This window comes from Sander vitreus, chromosome 16 (assembly GCF_031162955.1).
Source record: "Sander vitreus isolate 19-12246 chromosome 16, sanVit1, whole genome shotgun sequence".
NCBI classification, from domain to species: Eukaryota; Metazoa; Chordata; class Actinopteri; order Perciformes; family Percidae; genus Sander; species Sander vitreus.
Genome location: NC_135870.1, coordinates 3,765,052 through 3,787,452, shown reverse-complemented (window position 1 = coordinate 3,787,452; position 22,401 = coordinate 3,765,052). Strand labels below are relative to the sequence as shown.

The 22,401-nt window shown below is 41.9% G+C and overlaps 1 protein-coding gene across 1 annotated transcript; it reads left to right on the top strand.

Annotated features, from left to right (window-relative positions):
* Positions 1-3,818: 3,818 nt before the first annotated feature.
* Positions 3,819-21,087, top strand: gnsb (glucosamine (N-acetyl)-6-sulfatase (Sanfilippo disease IIID), b). Its single transcript, XM_078270942.1, has 13 exons — positions 3,819-4,158; positions 5,230-5,289; positions 6,772-6,975; positions 7,702-7,764; positions 7,933-8,031; positions 11,027-11,194; positions 11,284-11,366; positions 13,377-13,495; positions 13,873-13,976; positions 14,314-14,415; positions 14,497-14,607; positions 18,076-18,186; positions 19,194-21,087. The coding sequence occupies exons 1-13, from the start codon at positions 3,964-3,966 to the stop codon at positions 19,341-19,343; spliced, it is 1,569 nt and encodes a 522-aa protein (XP_078127068.1). The 5' UTR covers positions 3,819-3,963; the 3' UTR covers positions 19,344-21,087.
* Positions 21,088-22,401: the final 1,314 nt, after the last annotated feature.

Here is a 22,401-nt window from a genome sequence, read left to right as displayed (position 1 = left end):
TCCACCTGCGCGCTACCAAAATAGTTCCGACTGGAAACAGTGCACAATGCGGTCAGACTACCCAATGTGGAAGCCTGTCTATGTGTGGAAGACCATTTTCTGTCTTAAAATTAAATTACAAAATACATAAATGAATTAGAACAAAAAAAATAATATTAACATATGTTTTTAAATAAAAAAAGAATATATATATATATATAGAACGCTGAGAGAGGGCTGCCTTCTCGCTACCTCTAGTCCCACTTAGTGAGTGAGCAAGAGAAAGATAGCTTCATTCATGTTTTTGCACTATAACGTTACAACACCCACATAAGAGTCTGTTTAGCCCACTGCACGCATTTCAAATACCAGCCAACAGGCCGGGTTTATACCTCATCAACATCATCTTTGCAGCCGGGGTGGAGCCAGAAATTGTAAACGTTTGGGGGCTCAGACCAAACCAAAGCTAACCACTTCAGAAGGGCGGGTGTATGAACCAATGACCAGTTTACACAAATGTGAAGTTCATGAATTAAACTGAAAAAGCAGATTTTCAGTCTGAGTTGAATATTTACAGGTCTAACAAATGATGAGTGATAAGTAGAAGTAGTTATTTTCATTTGATTGAATACTGAATGTGGGAAGAACCCGGAGCACCCGGAGTAAACCCAAACACATATCCGTGATGTGGCCCTGAGAGCTGGAAGGTCAGAGGCCAGTGGAGGAGATGGTAGCTCGGATGTGAGGCAGCTCTGGACGTCTCTTCACTGAAATTATATTTTTTTTAATGTTGTTGAATCAGCGTTTATATTCACTGAATGTGGGAGAAACACTCAGACACTCTAAGAAAAACCCCTTACAGTGGACACACTACATTTCACGTACTCAACCTCACCCTGTCTACATCTGAAGATATCAGAGAATAATCTGCAGATGGTGCTAGTAGAACACGGCTCTGAGTTAGTAATCATTTTACAGTTCAACGCTGTGATCAGGTTCATCCCAGTGACACCTTCTCCTTTACCGTCGCTTTAAGTAGTCAGACAATGTTGATTTTTTCATTTGCTCCGCCCTTGAGCTTCATCTGGGTATTTTTAAGAGGGCCGTTAGAGAAATGCAGAGATGTTGCAGTGACCAATAATAACCTCCACTCTTTTCTGAAGCTACTATCAGTTCAGCAGAACACCTTCAGCTCACTTCATGGTTCGAGAAGCAGCATGACTGCCCTGACTGATCGCTACCTGCCTGCAATACCTCATCATCAGCTGCACAAAAAACATTTACTGCAGATAAATTCAGAGATTGTTAAAACATGATGTGCGGATCCTTTCATTCTCACTTCTCAAAGCACCGGTATGCATGGGCGGAGCAAGGGGGGGGACTTCTGGGGCTCCGGCTTTTTTAAAAGCCCCTTCAGTGTTTTCGGTTTTTAAAAATAACTTCAACTTTGTGTCATTTCCAGCCAGTCTCTCTGACTGAACTGGCAAATCAATGGAGCAAAAGTTCTGTTACTGAAGAAATATCGTTCTTATAGCTGTTCATTCTGTGAACTCTACTCCAACTTAGTGAAACAAAAAATAGGTTTAAAGATTAGTAATGCTGTTTACGTCCAATTCCTAACCTACCTATGTCATGTAACCTAAAAATAGTAACATCAGACAGCTTTTGCTTCTTTTTAGATGGCTGGGTGTAAAAAATGAGTCATACTCAACATTAGTTGTGTTCTGGTTTCAAAACAATGAAGACAGTTGGAGAACAGTTACGTACAAAATAGGATGTCGGCTCTACAGGATGAATATTTTTAAACCAATCACAATCGTCATGGGCGGTGCTAAGTGCCGGACGGAGCCACGGTGCCGCTGCAAAATAGTCTCTGGAAGGAACTTGTTTTGGTGGAACATGTGTACGTTCAAAAGTAGTTTTAGTCGTGCAACAGAAAACTCAGATTGGACAGATAGTCTAGCTAGCTGTCTGGATTTACCCTGCAGAGATCTGAGGAGCAGTTAACCACAGTCCTCAGAAATCCACCAGAGGTTAGAACGCCAACACAGAGACAGAGGAAGGGGACGGACATCCGGCCGAAAAGAGGGACATCTGGCGAAATTTCTGACAGCAACGGAGCAATCCCGGAAGTGGAACATCCTGGATATAGATTACTAATCACATTTTATCAAAAGCTTTAAAATTAGTGCATATAGCTGCCATAAATGGAGCACGCCCCCGGCCCCCTCCAATGCTTGAGCTGCGTCCCGAATGTTCCTGCCGCTGAGCCTCAGTACTAGCCTGGCTCCGCCCTCCTATGTACTTCTGCTCAATTTTCATTTCCCTTCAGTACTCCGTCTGGGTTTGCGGTATATTCTTGGGTTTTCTCCGGTCAGATCTTTACCAGTCCAATCAGCGAACAGAGGGAGTGGCTGAGAACGATGACGTTGAGGTTGTGCTCTAGTTTGAGTTGTAGTTCCGTAATGGCGGCGGAGAAAGATGCGAGCGAAGCCATTCGGTCCGTTGTGGCAACGCTGCCGAATATCCAGAAGTTAAAGCCCGAGCAAGAACAATCTTTGCTGAGTTGTGTTGGTGGCCATGATGTTGTGGCCCTCCTCCCCACGGGGTTCAGGAACAGTTTGATTTTCCAGCTCGCTCCGTTAGTGGTGAAGGAGTTGGCTAAGGCGAACGCTAGCGATGCTAAGCCGACGTCACGACCAAACGTTAGCGATTGGTTATGGCAGATCCAGAGTGGCTCTGGGCAGATCCAATAGTTTTAAACTTCAACAGAGTACCCGCCTTCAAGGAAGTTAACACTTGTCAATGGAGAGAGGCCAGACTCTCTGGACCAATGAAATGCACCAGAGTCTGGTAGGACCAGGCTAGTGTACCAGAGTCTGGTAGGACCAGGCTAGTGGGCCAGAGTCTGGTAGGACCAGGCTAGTGTACCAGAGTATGGTAGGACCAGAGTCTGGTAGGACCAGGCTAGTGTACCAGAGTCTGGTAGGACCAGGCTAGTGGACCAGAGTCTGGTAGGACCAGGCTAGTGTACCAGAGTCTGGTAGGACCAGGCTAATGTACCAGAGTCTGGTAGGACCAGGCTAGTGGACCAGAGTCTGGTAGGACCAGGCTAGTGGACCAGAGTCTGGTAGGACCAGGCTAGTGGACCAGAGTCTGGTAGGACCAGACTAATGGACCAGAGTCTGGTAGGACCAGGCTACCTCAGTACAGCTGCACAGAGCTGCTTTTGGCTGTAAACAGCTCAGCCCTGACAACATCAGGCCCTCTGAAGGGAAGTGCTCAGAGATTAGATATCCATAGCCAGTCCTTATTATCGAGAAATCTCTTTTTCGTGTGAGATAATTACAGATTGCAGATGAGCCTCTGTGCTCCACACAGAAAAAGGGTTGTATGACTATTTTAGTACCGAGAAATGCCGCACCTTTGGTGAGTTCATTATGACAGACTCATGTTGTTCGTAGCTACTGTTTAAAGCCACAAAACTCATAGAGCACCTTACCATGCATACTGCATGGGGATTTTTTCTTTTATTGTTCATATTATTTATGTGGATCTGTTATTTTATCATCCTGCTTATGATGTGTGTGTATGTCTATGTTGTGTGTGATGTCTGTAAGCTACTGGGACCTTGAATTTCCCCCTTGGGGATCAATAAAGTATCTATCTATCTATCTATCTATCTATCTATCTATATTTTTAGGCCTACTTTATATCTTTGTTTCTGCAAATAAATTAAACTAACTAGTACAGAAGTAGTTTTAACTCGTACAGTGTGTTCTCGGTCTTTACTCCTCCCACTCAGTCTGATCATATGACCAACACCAACCTCACTCCACTTCCTCAAACTTCTGTGTCACACTGTCCAGCCTGCACACAGTCATTCAACACATCTCACCCCCCGAGCAGGAAACGAAACTTATATTCAATCGTGCCCCGGTGTGTGTGTGTGTGTTGCAGCAGGCCCGGTGGAGCCGTGGACTCATGGCAGGTTTGAGGAGCGGATCTGGAGCGACTAGAGCCCGACAGAGAGGTCACCGTGCAGCCGTGACGCTGCCCACGCTGCTGCTGCTGCTGCTCACCTGCTGCGTCAGGTGTTCCGCCGCCGCCGCCGCTGCCAAACCGAGCAACATCATCCTCATCCTCGCCGACGACCAGGATGTTCTTCTGGGGGGGGTGGTGAGTTAAACCATTTAGGTGTCGTGTCAAAAAGTGATCATACGCCGTCCGCGGGAAGCGTGTTTATATAGCCTACGTACACAATTTATTGAGCCTACATGGAAAGAGGTAGATAAGAGGTATTTCAACAGGAAAGAAGTTCAGTGTGGGCTATAATCTGTCAGATGTAATCCCAATTCATGAAATCAAGCATAAATACCCTGTCAGTGAAATGGTAGGAGCTTCAATCACTTTTTGGCAAGTGCAAAAGTACATTTTATGGGTTGTATTGCTTCTTTTAAAAAGGGATTTTAACAGGTAAAAAGTACAGGGCGGGCTACAATCTGTCAGATATGAGCCTGATGAATAAAATCAAAGTCATGTTGAGGCAGAAATAACCTCGTAAACACAAAGTAGGAGCTGTGATCACTTTTTGGCAAGTGCAAAAGTACATTTTATGGGTTGTGTTGCTTCTTTTTTGAAAAGGTATTTCAACAGGTAAAACGATCTGGGTGGCTATAATCTGTCAGAGATAAGCCTCGTGAATGAAATCATGTCATTTTGAGCAACAAAGTAGGGGTTGGGATCACTTTTTGGCAAGTGGAAAAAAGACTGGACTGGTTATAATCTAGGACACAGGGCAGTCACAGTCACTTTTCATAGATCACCTGTCAGAAATCACCTGTATATGGCTGTACTGATCCTAAAGACACTATACTACTTATAATGACTTGTAATGCTCCTGCCTGTAAATAAACACCTGTGGGTGGGTTTATAGTAGCCTAGCTTTAAGTTTAGAGTCATCTTATTGTATGTTATGGTGTTTTTTATCACCTTATTATCCATTTAATATAGATTTAAGAAGCTTGCAGCTCCGCTGTGCAAGTATACTGTATACTGCCCTCTCATGTTGTTTGTGTGCTGTCAGCTATCAATGCAGGAAGCCTTTTTGACTATACACAAGACAGCGTAACACACTATTTATCCACAGAGGGCAGATGTAGGCAAGGTAATGTATTATTATTATTATTATTTACAAGGCCATTCTTGTGTCAGTTTTCACGTCTGTCTGTTCTTGTTTCTGTTCTGCAGACCCCCATGAAGAAAACTAAAGCCTTAATAGGAGACGCAGGAGCAACATTTGTTAACGCTGTGAGTACATTTACCCCGCGGCGGAAAGTAAACGCATACATTTACTCACATACTGTACTTCATTTCAATGTTTAGGTACTTGTACTTGAGTATTTCCATGTTCTGTTACTTTATACTTCTACTCTACTACAACTCAGATCTGAGATGTAGCGGAGTAGAAGTAGAAAGTGGCATGAAACGGAAAGTACAAGAACCTCATAACTAAATTTACTTTACTTTCAACCACTAAAAGTGGCTTAACACATTGGTACGTAGAGCTGGTTCTTCCACTGAAATCCCATCACAGTGACGACGATAAGGATGATAAGATGTCTGCACTTTCCAAATAATACCCTCCACCTTTTTCTGAAGCTTCTATCCGCTCAGCAGAACACTTTCTGTGTGATATTATTAGATATTAAAACTGAAGCATCAATGATCAATCTGAGGGAGATGATTAATGGGAGAGGAGAGACACCATGTGAGACGTTTAGAGGGGAAATTACACAACTCGTCTGCTCATGTGCCAACATGTGAAGCATACCAAGCCAAAAAGGTTGGTTTCATCTTTAACAGTATTAATAAGTTAGTGTAAAATTAGGGGGGGGGGGGCACAATAAATCATTTATTTCATCATCAGCACTTTAAAACATTAAAACTATCATTCTTCTTTTTATTGGTGACGTTTGTGTTCGGTTTAATGTTAAATTAGCCTTTTTTTTTTTTTTTTTTTAAATCCAACAAGCAATGTGTTGAATTTAAGCAGAAAGCAGCAGAACTTATTACACTTTGATATGTCTATTATTTCTCACAAGTAATATCGCTATCACAAATATTCAACAACGTTATCGCATTTCTTATATTTCCGTCGTGTCGTGGAGCCCAATGTAAAATCTTTACCTTCAAACTAAAGCTGTCGTGAAAAGGACAATATTAAATATTGTACTTTTGCCAGCACTATATTTGTTTGACAGCTTTAGTTACTTGTTACTTTTCAGATTAAGATTTTACATTAAAAACAAGACAAGTAAATGCAAAGCATTGTTAAAAAATGAAGCCAGTGGTTCCCAACCTTTTTGGCTTTTGACCCCTTACAATAAAGCGGTTTCTGTCGTGTTTTCTTTTCACATTGGATGTAAGAAGTTCCCCCAAAGAGTGATCTCTCTTCTTAACTTCTGACACAATGCCATTTAAAAACTAAAACCAAAAAACTCTTAAATCTTTCACGAAAAAAAAGGATAGTCAGAATCTTTCTTTCTCCCAGGAAAAAAAAAAAAAAAAAGAACGAGTACTTTTACTGCTGATACCTTAAGTACAACAACAAGACCTGAGTGTTTCCTTCTCCTCCTCACCGCTATGATTTCACATGTTTTTAAAATGTTAAAACTGGACGAGTTACACATCCTCCTCTCCGCTGTCACGCTCCTCTTTCGTCATCTTTTTTTCTTTCCTCCCCCCGTTCTGTTATCTTCCTCTCTCGCTTCCTCCTCCTCCGGTTTTCAGTTTACAGTCACGCCTCTGTGCTGCCCCAGCAGGAGCAGCATTTTGACGGGTCAGTACCCCCACAACCATGAAGTGAGGAACAACTCGCTGTCAGGGAACTGCTCCAGCCTTCAGTGGCAGAAAGGCCCCGAGTCCACCGCCTTCCCTTTCTACCTCAGCAAACAGAAGTACCAGACCTTCTTCGCTGGGAAATATCTCAACCAGGTTTGAACAAAAGTGTACTTCATAAACATAAATTGTCAGTTTCCACACAAGCCTGATTTATGGTTTTGCGTTTAATCTACCCCGCAGGTACGTACGTAGGTAAACGTAGATACAGACCTAGTCTCGCTTTGCCAGACCCTCCTCCAAAGCACGCTGGAGGAGGGTCTGGCTACTCCACACTCATGGATGGGAGGAAAACGTACTCTGGTTTATTGGCATTTCTATAAACCAATCACAATCGTCTTGGGCGGTGCTTAGCACCGGAGAAAAGCCGCAGTGCCGCTGCAAAATAGTCTCGGAAAGGAACTTGTTTTGGTGGAACGTGTGTACGTTCAAAGGTTGTTTCAGTCGTGCAACAGAAAACTCAGATTGGACAGATAGTCTAGCTAGCTGTCTGGATTTACCCTGCAGAGATCTGAGGAGCAGTTAACCGTAGTCCTCACAAATCCACCAGAGGTTAGAACGCCAACACAAAGGAAGCCCAACGCAACGGATATCCGGCCTAAATGAGTGAAATCCGGCAGATTTTCCGACGGCAACGGAGCAATCCTGGAAGTGGAACGTTGAGGATATAGACTAATACGGACCCTACGCCCTCCCCAGAAATGTAACTATACGTCGCGACGACGCGACAGGCGCCGGGACTGTCCCGTACATGAACCATCGTCCATATAGACTACAGAACTTCTAAAGGCTGTGACTTACTGGTTTTTTTTCTGCCATCAGTACGGGAAGAAAGATGGAGACGTTGGCTATGTTCCACCTGGCTGGGACCAGTGGCATGCATTGGTGAGGTACACACATACACACACACACACACACACATATACACACACACACACACACACACACACATACACACACACACACACACACACACACGTAAACACACACAAATACTACATTATATTTCCAAGTATTTCTGTTGTCCTAGCTTTTGCCATTCATATATTACAGGTGGGGAACTCGCAGTACTACAACTACACGCTCTCAGTCAACGGCAAAGAAGAAAAGCACGGAGACAGTTATGAGAAGGACTACTTCACAGACCTCATAGTAAGTCCTAAGTGCAATGACTTTACTGCATATAAGGAGCCTGTGATCAGCAGTATTTCACACATGAGGACATCTTTAGGGACATTTATGTGAAGATTTATGGGAAGAAAAAAGACCGCTCACCTCCAAACTGTCTGAATCAGCTGCTGTCACAGTAATATATGTCGTCTTTATGTGCCAGTCAGCAGTGTGAAAGGTTTATTCATCGACAGATATATATGGTCTACGAGAACTGCAAGCATTGTCATTTCAATATTTACATTCGTATTTTAGTGACGTTGGAATGAAGCCGTTCTTTGTGTTTTTATTTAAAGTGTGTGTCTTGGTTTCCTGTCGTCTGCTGTTTACATTTTTCTGATGTAAATCCAGTTTATAAGAGCTGAACTTTCTCTTATCACCTGCACTGCTGGCTGCAGTAGTGACCAAGGAGGTAAGCGAGCGTCTACAAAGCGTAGTTCCTATGGAGCCATTTTGGTGCTAACTAGCCATCACCCCCCGTTAGCATCCCATTGACTGTCATTCATTTTGGCGTCACTTTGACAGCGAATAACTTTACATCTGAAGCGTTTAAAGACTCTATTTGTCCATTGTTTATTTCTAAAGAAACACGACAATGTATAAAAGGCTCCATTACCTTGTATCTCACGTTATGGCTCCGTAGTAGACGTTTTTTAAAAAATAGGCTAACAATTGTGTCATAACCACGCAACTTACTGTCGCATAGTAGAGGAGTTACCGTATAGTACAGGAGAAGCTCGTAGGCAGTTTGGACTTCCATTAGCTGTTTAAGTTTAATTACTAATGTTAACTATCATTTTAGTTAGCAGTAATTAGCCTGTCTCCATGTCATCTCCTTACATATACCTACGCTCTCCGTCTCTGCAAGATTGGGAATGATTGAGATTTCTCTTGGCACAGCCACCAGAAGACTTCCAACTTTCAGACAGGTTGCTCACGTCACATCTACGTCATCTCTCTCAGTTGGAGGCTGCGCAGTAACGCTCAGCCATCACCGGAAAAGTGCTTCTAATATGCTTCACTGGTATCCGTGGAAATCTACGGCGTCACATTGTCCATTTCTTTAACTGTCTATGGTAATGACCTGCACTAATGTTTGTACTTTATTCAGCCGCAAGGACTGTAACGACGTGTTGTAATTCCTAAAGCGGTACTCTTTTGATTTAGTGTTGCACTTCCATAGAGTTGGGGGACAACATTAAGAGTCTCCAGCCATGCTACTGCTGATTATCAGGAAACACAAAGTCCAGGTGAGGCTGATGGGAATGTCATTAGTTCTGCGGGTATTCGGTCATAAACCAAAGTATGCATCAGACACGCAATACATCATCCAAGGGAGGCTCTCATCACCACGCCCCTTTCTGTGATAGACAGTTACGGGAAGGGGATGACTTGTTTATAATGTTTGACACGTTCATGACAGTGTCATGTCACTCTTATGTAGATACCTTCAAGTAAAGTGTAACCAAATGTATCTTCAAGGGACTTTGAATATATATACTGTAGCTAATTCCATGGGGAATCCATCCAATATTTCCCTCTGTTCACTAAACGTCAGCCTCAGCTGTACTTTGTGTTTCATGCTAATTGGCTAATGTTAGCATGCTAAGCTGCTAAGCTACAATGACGAACATGGTAAACGTTACACCTGCTTAACAAACATCTAGTTGGTCGGATTTAGTGACTAAAAGTTTTGTTTTCGTAAGAGTAATCTGAGTAAGGAAAGGACTGATGTTCCACAGTGTGGGAGTCGGTCACATCTAATAGCATGTTGGTGTTTAGCAGCGTGTAACCAGCTGTTATTACAAATCCTGTGGCGACGACGACTCAGACGCAGCTCCGTCCTCCCTGTTATTTCAGCTCACTTCAGTTTATTCTCTCCCACAATCACGTACACACTATTAGTGATTAAATCCTGGTTCTAACAAACAAAGGCGCTGTCGTCGACACGTATTAGGCCCGCTGTAGGTACAAAATCATAATTTACCGAGCAGGGAAAGGGGGCGTAATATTCCAAGAAAGAAACTTGGACGTTCTGTGAGAATCTTAAGTTATACATTTAGTTCCTGATGCACAGATCACCTCATCCAAATCAGTTAGTTTTTTCTTTTCAATTGGCCCAATTCGAGGCAATGTCTCTTCAAAGTCTGGATGCTTCTGATAATATTGTGATTCTAGGCTAAAGTCACCTGAAATGTCTCATTGCTGAATATGTGGATGAAAAAGTATAATTCATAATTTGATGAGGTCATCCACTGCAGGCATGGAACACGGCGAGCGCCAGCGTCTGTGGTGTGATGAGGTTGATCCGACCTTGCAAAGTAAAGCGATGTTCCTTCACAGAAAACACAATTTTTCCGAGTTATTATACATTTCTTTCAGTAAATTTGTGAAGTTTCTTTCTCGGACAATTGTGACTTTAAACTCAGAGACGACATGGTACCCATTTATTTCCTACTTCTGTGAATGACGTCTCTAGCTTTACGTTTCCACCCACTTGTCCACTCGAATTACCTGAAGTTCGGTAAAAAAAACTCATGCGAATAAAGCTGGTGAAAGCGTGTTCCTTTCATTTTCGCACTGAATCAACAACATTCAAGCAAACATTTGCGAACATAGTTTTGCTAGACAAACTGGATCGCGCCATCTACCAACAAATGATCAATACTGCACCGGTTGTAATAGAGCTCATGTTCCAGCTGATAGCGACATATCACGCTGAAATAAGAAAACGACGACACTATCAACACGTGATGCAGATGCATGTAAATGCCCGACGACAACGGAGGCGGCCTGTGGTGCGGGAACGATAGCGTTATATTTTGCACGTAAATTAAAGAGGAAAAAAAAAAAAAGTCCCTCGTTCGTCCACTTCCATCTGTCTTCGTTGACCCCCGCCATGTGTGCAGACAGAGCGGAAATACTGGGCGGAAATGAACTAAAACTTCTTCTTTCTTCTTGTTCCTCGTGGATCCAGACGAACCGGTCCCTCCACTTCCTGGATGACAGGAGCCCTCAGCATCCGTTCTTCCTGATGCTGTCTCCTCCAGCTCCTCACTCGCCCTGGACGGCCGCCCCGCAGTACCAGAAAGAGTTCGGCGACGTCAAAGCCCCTCGAGACGGGAGCTTTGACAAACCAGGGAAGGTGTGTCCAGGGGTCACATCACACATTATTTAACAAGATAACTGGTCTTTTAAAATGTGATATAATCTGTAGTTATGTGTGTGTTTCAGGACAAACACTGGCTGCTGCGTCAACCGGTCAACCCGATGCCAGACAGCTCCCTCACCTTCCTGGATAGTGCGTACAGGAAAAGGTACATTTCTCTTCTTTCAGCCGTGGTCTGTCCCCCACTAAAATAGTTTCATTGCAGTTGCAGATATTTGCCCCCCCCTTCAAACTTGGCGTCTTTTTGAAGCTGCCAGCGTCTGTTTTACATGATAATCCTATGGAATAAACAGTGGGTTTTTTTTTGTTTTTTTTTAAAATCGTGAGCACTTTTTTAAACGCCACCGCGTCTTTTTGAAGTTGAAACACACGTGGAGTAGCCAGACCTGTCGGTTCCATTAAGGGTGCTCCGAATGATCGGTCACCGATCGTTATCGGCCGATAAAGGCTTTAAATAGTTTGATCGGTGGTCTCCATAAAGGCCGATCAGATGACGCACTACTCGTGAGAAAGTTTTGTACTATTTTCTCTATTTCTTTTGTAATTTATTCCGAAATAAGGCTTTATATGTTAAGCTCTAAGCTGTTTAAGGTGCATTTCTAACAGAGGAAGTGGAATGTTGAACGTTTCCTGTCAATAAAAGTAACCAGTTGACAATTCACAATACATTATCTTCTGTTAATTTTAATACTTATACATTGTTGTTAAGAATATTAAAATGAATATATGAAAAATATATGACATGATAAATAGAAGGCTGATAAGTCAGACACCGCTTTAAAGGAGGAGCTGGGGTGGAGGCCATAGATGTATAACAAAAACTGGATACAGCACTGAGGCAGAGCCCCGTTCATTCCTATGAGAGTTGCTCAGTGACGCATGACGCCTTCATGGAGCCAGAAATAACCCAGATGATCGGCGCTAGTTCCTCACTGTGCAGCCATAGTGCAGGCACATCAGAGACCTCCGCCGGCCGAGCGGGCTACGTCCTGTTTAGCGCTCCGCTAAGTTTAATAAGGGTCAAATGATGTAATCGTACGTCTCTTCTTGACTTTACAAATGTAATCGGACCGAATGGATTACATTCTGATGGTAAAATGAGTCATTTCCCATGGGGTTGTGATGCTTATAAAATCGTATCCACTGATCTACAGACGTCTCTTTCGTCATGTAAGTCCATAGGAAAACGTCTTTTTGGGCCAGAGGGCATCATGTGACAGGCTGGAAGTTGAAATTCCAATGTTTGGCCACTGGGTTCAATTTGCTTCAAAGCCCGGCGCACTTCCTGGGGGCCTGGTGGAGGCAGGTTGCAAAGCGGCTCGCACAAGAAGCAGCAAGAGTAGGCAGGCTGGAGGAGCTAAAATTAGGCGCCCTTTACGAGATTTTTCCAGCTGACTGCGTAGAAGGAAATCAGCTGATGGATCAGTTGATTTCCTTCTACGCAGTCAGCTGGAAAAATGGATTGAATCAGCTACATCAGCGGTCAGATGATGGATCACTTTTGATTTGGAAATCAAGCCAACCTTGTGCTCTACTCAACTTGGGTACGTGACTTGATGAACTGCATCCATCTTGAAAATGTAACCCATCTGAGAGATGGGAAGCAGGAGAAATTCCAGATTATTTCCTACGTCTTTCCTGTCAATGCTGTCTTAATTGACACTTTGCTTGTTTTCGTCTCCCATTTCTTTTCAATAATTTGTCTGCTTCTCTTGCTGAAAGTATGTGGAAGGAGTAGCATTTTAAAGTGGATTAAGTTGAAGAGGATCTAAAGGTTCTCTCCATTGGGTTTCATCGGGGGACAAAAAAAAAAAAAAAAGCCTAATATTTTATATGTATCATTTAACGAGTTTAACTAGTATTACTGGTATTTATTCTCCTTGCTATTAGGGCTGCACAATATATCGTTTTTTTCATCGCGATAGACACGCAGAGATTTTTTGTGTTAGTTGAAAGTAAATCTCAGCAGAAAATTACAGTTTAAAAAGATACTGTCATTCGTCATTTTGATTAACTACCATTGCCAGAGAGGATATTTCTGTTGTTCGGTTATGTTGTTTTGTGCTGTGTGTACGTCTGGCACATATATGTTGTTTACTAACAAAAATGAAGGGGGGAAAAAAGGAGGTAAAAATGTAAATGCTGATGTCTCCTGCAGGTGGCAGACTCTGTTATCTGTGGACGACATGGTGGAGCTGCTGGTCAAGAAACTTGAAAGCATCAAGGAACTGGACAACACGTACATCTTCTACACCTCGGACAACGGCTACCACACAGGTCTGAGCTAGAGCTGCAGAAGATGACTCCATTAGTTGTCAGTTTTGATAGTCGATTGATCGATTTGAGTAAAACTTCTCTGTTTCCAGCTTGTTAAATGTGAAGATGTTCTAGTCTCTTCTCTCCTCTGGGACAGTAAACTGAATATCTTTGAGTTGGGGACAAAACGAGACATTTGAGGACGTCATCTTGGGCTTTTGGGGAAACACTGATCCACATTTTTCACCATTTGCTGACATTTTATAAACCAAACAACTAATCCATTCATTCAGAAAATAATCGACAGATTAATTGACAATGAAAATAATAGTTAGTTGCAGCCAGAGTCCCTCCTCTTGTCCTCATAGGATTTAATACAACATCTTCACTGTTCACAGGTCAGTTCTCTCTGCCCATTGATAAGCGGCAGTTGTATGAATTTGACATCCGGGTCCCGCTCATGGTCCGCGGGCCGGGCATCAAACCGAACCAGACGCTGCAGGTCACTCACACGCACACACTCACTCACACACACACACTCACTCACTCACACGCGCATGCACACTCACTCACGCACACACATACTCTCTCACACACACACACACACACACACACACACACACACACACACACACACTCTCACTTAGGCATGCATGCACACACACACTCACTCACTCACTCGCACACACACACACACTCTCACACACAGACACACATCAGACTCTCACGCTCGCACACTCTTCTCACACGTTTCATGTTTCTGCTTGCATCAGTTTTGCATCAATCTTTAGTTTCAGTTTGTCTTTGAATGATCCCTTTTCGTTGCATGACTCCTTCAGGCTCCGGTGTTGAATATTGACCTGGCTCCGACCATCCTGGACATATCTGGTGTCAACCTGTCTTCTGTGAACGTGGACGGGCAGTCGTTCCTCTCTCAGATGGTCAGCTGCTTCTTTAAACGTTTTTCCTAAATGTTACTTTTCCCTTCAGTCTTCGAAACTTGAAACTTCCCTTCCTGTTAGGCTCCGTCGCTGCGTAACGGCACTGTACGTCCCGTTTTCCTTGTTGAATACACCGGAGAGGGACATCCAACGACGGATCCTGCATGTCCCAAACTGGGTCCTGGACTGTCTGTGAGTATCTACGACTACAATAAGAAAAGACTCTGACAATGATACGTCTAATTATTAATCATGAAATCCATCTGCAACACTTTTGATCAATCCTTCAAGACATTCATCAAGCAGAACTGCCAAAATAATGTTAACGCAAGGTTGATTCAGTAGCTATTCTGAAACGTTCGATTACATCACAAGATCTTAAAGGTGCCGTAGGATTGTGAAGATCCAGGACTTAGCCAAAGAATTTGAACATCGACAACTTCTCAGTCCCTCCCCCCCTTTCTGCTAGAGGCCAAACGGTCTCCTAAGCCCCTACCCCCACAAGGGAGAATGAATGAGTGTGCATGAGCAGTGATTGACACACAGTTAGACACCCCTCCTGGCCCTGATTGGTGCATCTGAACAGTTAGACACCCCCCCTGGCCCTGATTGGTGCATCTGAACAGTTAGACACCCCCCCTGGCCCTGATTGGTGCATCTGAACAGGGAGCGGTGGATTTTGCAAATCACACTACAGGCTGTAGGGGGAGCCATAGCTGATGCTGACCTGCTTCATGTAGTTCTACTGGAACATAGGGTCAGTTTCAGCAAATATGACAGAAAGTTAGTTTTATAAGTCTTACCTACTGCATCTTTAAAAGGATATATATATATATATATATATATATATATATATATATATAATTTTTTTTTTTTTTTAAGTGGGATTGCATGAGGTACAGTAACAGTAACTTTACCTCGCATGACACGGGAGTTCCTGCTCTACCGCTGCCTCCATCGCTTAGTTAGTTTGTTTTATTGTGTGACTTTGGTGGTTTAAAGGGTAAGAAACTAACAAACCTGACAAAAACAGTCACGACCAGTCGGGCGCCGTACAACTTGAGCTGAATTGTCACTTTGAAATCTCCCATGGTCCGTGGTTTCCCAATGGGTCGATAGGAATTACGTTTGTGAAATGTTATTACATGGAAATGCATGAATTATATCTTTATTAAAATATATGCATGGCGTTCGTCGTTTGACTGGTCATGACTGTTTTCCCAAGATGGCGCCCGCCTGTATACGTGAACGGTACTGTCTTTCTAAACTATCTTTTAAATAAACTGTCTGTACACTTACACAGTTCTCAATGCTTCTGTTTACATGTAGGGACCCTCATTATGCTACCGTGGAAGTGTGGTGCTATTTTGAGCTAACGCACTGACTATGGAGAAGTAGCTCATACAAACACACTTCAAAACATCTGAAACATCCCTTTAAAGTGCTCAGAAGGATGGAGATTTGAATATCTACCATCGCATGAAAACTGGGCAAACACGATCGTTAGATAACTCCATTATTTTTCACAGGGGAAACCAGTTTGGTCACTACCACGCAGTAAAAAAACAAACACAACAGAGACACATGAAAGACGATCTGCCAATGTCTCTGTAGTAACAGTAACACAACCTGAAACACTTTCCAACAGGATGTTAATCTTGCTCAGGAGCCTCCTGTTGTCCTCAGGTCTAATCTGACCCATTTTCAAGAAGTTTCTATATCAGAAATGTGTGTTTCTTTCAACCAAATTTGAAAAGAAAATAACGCGGATGGTTCCATAAACCGCTCTTCACAAGTTAAATAAATGATCAGTCCACTACTTTCGTTGAATTTGGGTGTTTTATTCAATTTTATAGCATGTCAAGAAAAATGTATAATAGACCGTTGAAAAACGTAGGAAAGAAATGTCAAAAAAAGCGCAGAAAGTGACAAAAACATCGCAAAAGTGACAAAAACCTCGGAAGAAGTGACAAAAACATCGCAAAAGTGACAAAAACCTCGGAAAAAGTGACTAAAACATCGGAAAAAGTGACAAAAACCTCGGTAAAATCTTCAAAAACGTCAGGAAAAGCGCAGAAAAATATTGACAGAAACTTCGAAAAAAAGTGACAAAAGTGTCGAAAAAGACAACCAAAACGTTGGAATGTTTTTACATTTTGACCCAGAAAAACAAAAAGTTGCATGGTCGACGGGCAAGACAACACAAGGAATCAAAACAAAACTGTATAAATACAACTGATGGGATGCACCCTGAGACAAGACAACTCAAACGGACGGTACATATGAAGTTACACCTTACAAACGATGTCAAAAATACATCCAGTATCAAAGCGTCCATGTCTGGTCTTTAGGTGTACTGAAAGGTGCTATGATCTTATAATCTTGAATCTAAATCTAATCTGTACAAATAAAACTGACATTGGCATTGACATTGGTCTCTCAACACTCTTATCAACTTACTAAATACACCAAAACAGGGTGTGACCTCCTTTCTCTTTCCACTTCATCAGAAGTCTTTAAACAGCGACTTGTTGATCCTGTTCCTGTCATCAGCAGTAATGATGTCACCTTAACATACAACAGCCTAAAGCAAGGCACAGTTATACAACTTTATGACCTCAGAGGAAGTTCCTGGGGGGAAAAAAACCTCTCTTTTTTTTTAAATTAAGCTTTGTCCACAGCAGTTTTACGGCACTGCTCAAATGTTTAGATGTACACTGAGGAAGATAATGAGATGCATTTGATAGCTCCAGAAAAAAAGCAAATAAGGGTGAACCTTTGCTTAAGATTTAGTTTTGGAAAGAAATAGGGCTGTCAGCATTAACGCGTTAATCGCGATGCGATTAAGGGCCAAGCGTAGGCTGCAGGCATGATGGAGAAAAGACAGCAGCAACACAATTCTGAACGGCGCTTTTTATTTTCCAAAACTCCCGGACGGCTCAGTAGACAAGTCGAAAGCACATTCTGTAAAGCCAAATTAAAATATCACCGAAGCACGTCAAGCTTGAGCTACCACCTACGAGCTAAGCACAGTAGTACAGTTAACGTGACTCAGGTTGATGCTAGTGGGCTCAGGCAAAGCACTATTTTGGAGAGTGCTACTTGCCGACCTGTAAACCTGAAAAAATACCTGAAACCAAATCCAAAAAATACTACAGCTCTTGCAAAACGGGTGGCAGCTAACTGCAGACCTGTCAGCATCGTAGAAGACTCAGGTCTTAAAGACGTACTACGGTTGGCATGTTCTGAGTTGTGCAATAATGACAGATTCACACATTTTCCTTTTGTGTACAGTAAATAAATAATAAACAAATACAAATCTTAAAGTCAAGTTCATTTTGTTCAGTTCAACTTTCTTGGCATTCATTTGATTCCCAATCAAGATAGACTGGTAAGAATTGCTTTCCATTGTTAATATGTACTTAAAAACTATAAAAAAAAAAAAAATATTTGAGTAAGTTAATGCAGTCCTTAGTCTTTTATGACTTGCTTCACTACATTGGTGCTTTGCCTCCCTCTGCAGGCGGCAGGAACAACAATAACCTGCTCATTAAAACATCATCAGAGTCGTGTTACTAATGGCTTTTCATCTGAAAACATAATGACAGTAGTTCTTAGTTGCAGCACTAACTTAACACTTTATTTTCTTTCTTTTTTTAGCAATGTTTCCCAGACTGTGTGTGTGAAGACGCCTTCAACAACACGTACGCCTGTGTCAGGACCCTCAACAAAGACCACGACCTACAATACTGCGAGTTTGCAGACAGCGAGGTACGACATGACCGTGTCACACACGTGGGCAGAGATGGGATGTATTTGTTATAAACTGAAGGATGAAGTGTTGCTTTATGTGTTGAGAAAATTCCCCTACTTCTTCAGCTAAATAAAGTCTTAAAAAGCCTCTTAGATCAGCTGGACAATGCATTGTCACAATAGGGCTGTGTATTGGCAAGAATCTGGCGATACGATACGTATCACGATACATGGGTCACGATTCAATATATTGCAATATATTACAATACTGTTCGTAAGGCGATATATTGGGATTTTTTTTAGAAAAACTAATATTTAATAAAAGACATGATGTTCATAAAAGTCAAAAAGTTTACTTTAGATAAACAATTCAGTAAACAGAAAATCAAACAGCCAGTTTGGGATTGTGGTTCAAAGGTTCTTAGTGAGCTAATGTTTATATGCTAAAGTAGGCCAAAGGTCAGCCATAGCTACATTGTTAGCTTCTAGCAAAAAGTCAGGCACTGCTAGGCACTGCTAGGCACTGCTAGGCACTGCTAGGCGCTGCTAGGCGCTGCTAGGCACTGCTAGGCGCTGCTAGGCACTGCTAGGCGCTGCTAGGCACTGCTAGGCGCTGTTAGGCACTGCTAGGCACTGCTAGGCGAGGACACTAGTGGTGTCTCAGCATAGCCATCTAGCAGTAGGGGGTTTAAACACAACATAAATGTCAACCACTGTCTTACATGACACAATGAGCAGATTAAACATCTACAGCAGGAAAATGCAACATACACATTATTGCAGCAGGAACAAATACTGACAGGGAACATTTTACTGCAGCGTACCTTTTACTTTTACCGCAGCAGCGGACAATCGGGAGATGGCTAAACCGACTGTCTATCTCCAAGGCTGTCAGAGCTGTGTCTCGGCGTTGACACATAGTCATTTTACTTCAGTAAAGGATCTGCGTGTAGGACTCTTTTCTCTTTTCTGTGATGTGAAGAAGCTCAGCATCTGTTCTTCTCTTTTGTGTCCCCTTCCCCCAGTCGTTTGTAGAAGTGTACAACCTGGTGTCGGACCCCCACCAGCTGGAGAACGTCTGGAAGAAGATGGACCCGACGTTCCTGCAGGCGATGAACCAGCAGCTCATAAAGCTGCAGTCCTGTCAGGGCGACAGCTGCCGCGACATCAAGTAACGAAGAGGCGCCACGCTGCAGGAAGCCGCCGAATGCTGATTCTGTGGAAGATGGGGTCTGTTTATCTGACCCGTTTACCACAAGTATGATCGTTGCGTCGGCCCTTTTCATAACCATGTTTTTACATTTTGACCCGTCTCGGGAAGGAAAAGCACAGGTGTAAAGAATCATACGAGTGATGGCTGGGTTCTATTCAGCTGCTTCATTTTCAGGGTCCTGGGGTTGTGCATGCTGGCTCACTGTCACACTGCCATGGTTAATACTAGGACACCTGAATAGAACAGAGCCATTGTGAAAGGATGCTTTGACATTCTGGGAAAATCTGCTTATTCGCTTTCCTACTGTGAGTCCTTGCACGCACTGTGAGTCCGACATTTTCACACGCTAAAAACAAATTCAAAGAACTAGTACTTAGTTGATGTTTTTTTTTAATACGACATCACGTTGTCAATCACGCTGCCTCCAAAACTTTCGTACGTCATGTATACATTATTATTAATATCAATTTTCTGCTTTTTTTCGCATCCGTAGGAAGCATTTTTTAAGGTGTTCCTTCAGGATCAATCTGTTCACTGAAATTGTTCTTTTTTAATATATGTCTTCAGTATCGCTAGTAAAGCATCAAACTGAGCCCCTGACATTAACCTTTTTTGCGATGGATTAATTAACACGCGTCGGACTCAGTGTGCAAGGTTTCTGTTCCCAGCCAAAACTGTACTTACAGAAAAATGTAAGGACTTTTTAAGAGATGTTGGAGCTAAATATGAGAAGTACAGCCAGCAGCTGGTTAGCTTTAGCTTAGCTTATCTTAGCATAAAGACTGGAAACAGCTAGCCTGGCTCTGTGCAGCAGTAACAAAACACGTCCTTCGTAACAAACACCGAAGTGTACACCGGTTTTGTCCTGGACTATTTCTTGGTCGGTAAAGAAGAAATAATCCTCATAGTAATATAAATAGTAGTTGTACTTTTCCACGTCTTTGTACAGAACCTCCACCAGGAAGCAAAGAAGCGCAATGTCAAACTTTTCCTTTAATGTTATCACTGACACCTGTGCTTTTCTTACGACGACGAGTCCAAATGTCTGCTGTGAAAAAGGTTAGTTTTTCTAACTGAGCTGTGCTCATTTATCTCTCATTATATCCAGATAAACTTCTCGTCCAGTTTATTTTGTGCAGATGTGTCGCTCCGCATATGAACTGCACTATAAACTTACTTGTGTTCTTTACAATGTTCAGGGTGCAAGATGCCGTCTCAACATTTGCTCCTAAACGATACACAACCAAAGTTTTGCACGTACGCTGTAGCTGTCGCTAATCTAATCACCGTTAAAGGAAGAGTTCCACATTTTAGGAACTACACTTTTTGGACCGTTATCTTAGAAGGTTGATACTCTCGTGTCTGTCCGTTCTCTATAAAGTGTTATAGATATTTTCCTAATATCGTGCAGCCCTACTTCTGTCTACACATTCAGCGTACAGACGCAAGAGTGGTATTCATCTTCTCATCTAACTGTCTGCAAGATTTACTTAAAATGTCGAACAATCTCCTTAAGCTGAACCTTTTTAGAGTACAGATGAAAGAAGTTCAGAGGGAACGATTTTACGAAATTGAGTGTTTTCTTTTTTTTTTCTTTTTTTTTAATCCTCATGTCGGTTTATTACAATATTTTACACTGAGTATTAATGATTGAACATTTATAAAGAGCCTTTATTTTAAAGTGGAAGACGGAAAAAGTGCTGCGATTTTTTGTAATTGTGAGGAATTCACTGAAAGGGAAAGTTTGACCTGGGAACATTTGAAATGAATGCTTTAATCCTGTGTGCCTTGCGTTTGCACTGACGAGGCTCACGTGCCTTAAATGTGAATGTTTGCACTGTGATGATGAAATTAAAAATAATTCTAAAGAAGCATTTACATGTGCCTGTCATGTGGATATTTCTTAGACCTAACACCTATTTAGCATGTATAAGCTGTATATAAACAATACAAGGTTTATAATACTAGCTGTACGCAGCTTTAAGGATATTTTTAAGTGTTAATGCACGTGTTATTGTTTTGTATAATCAATGGTAGAAATATCACTTTAAAAATACTTCACTTCAAGTGAAAGTCCTCAATTTTAAACTGTTGCTTAATTAGAAGTACTGAATTATTATCAGCAAAATATACTTATAAAAAAAAAGTAAAAGTACTCATTATGCAGACTGCCTCCTTTCAAAGTGTCTTATTATTATCGAATATGTAACACAAACATGGAAGAGCATTTCATGTTGCAGTTCATCAATGTGGAGCCAAGTATTGATACTCTGTTAACTACTTTAGTACTGCATCATATCAAAGTTTTGTATTTTAAAAAGTACAAAAAAAAAACCCACAGCGTGTCAGACAGATGTAGTGAAGTAAAAAGTACAACTTTTTACCTCTTGGGTGATGTAGAAAGATAAAGTAGCATAAAATAAAAAATACTCAAGTCAAGTACAAGTATGTCAAACTGAACCTAAGCACTGAACTTTTGGTTACAAAAGTTCTTCACACACAAACCCGACCAAATTATTTTTTAGTGTTTTTTAACCCGTTGTGTTGTCTTCTCGTCGACCATGCAACTTTTTATTTTTCTGGGTCAAAATTAAAAGAGACTTTTGTCACTTTTCCCGAGCTTTTTACGCATTTTTTTGGACCTTTTTGTTGTTTTTCTGACATTTTCGTCACTTCTTTTCAACATTCTTTCATCAAATTTTTTTCAAATGCTATAAAATTGAATAAAACACCCAAATTCAAAGAATGTAGTAAACTGATCATTTATTTTACTAGTCGGTTGTAACCATCCACGTTTATATTTTTTGAGAATTTGGTTGAAAGAAACCCAAATTTCTGATTTTGACCCGAGGACAACAGGAGGGTTAAGTCTGTGTAATATTTATTGACTCGGTGCAGAGAGGAAATGTTGGCTGTAAAAAGCAACACGTGATAGAAAACTCTGCTCATTTCTCTGTGACGGAGCAGTTTTAGTGAGGAAAGTTGAAAGGACAGAGACTGACTGACTCTAAACATGAACA

What these genes read in the sequence shown, in the direction of transcription:
- gnsb (XM_078270942.1), top strand. Translation starts at nt 3,964, where the DNA reads ATGGCAGGTTTGAGGAGCGGATCTGGAGCGACTAGAGCCCGACAGAGA. An exon ending in GGACAACGGCTACCACACAG is followed by an intron (nt 13,496 to 13,872) that starts GTCTGAGCTAGA and finishes CACTGTTCACAG; the next exon opens with GTCAGTTCTCTCTGCCCATT. An exon ending in GCGAGTTTGCAGACAGCGAG is followed by an intron (nt 18,187 to 19,193) that starts GTACGACATGAC and finishes CCCTTCCCCCAG; the next exon opens with TCGTTTGTAGAAGTGTACAA.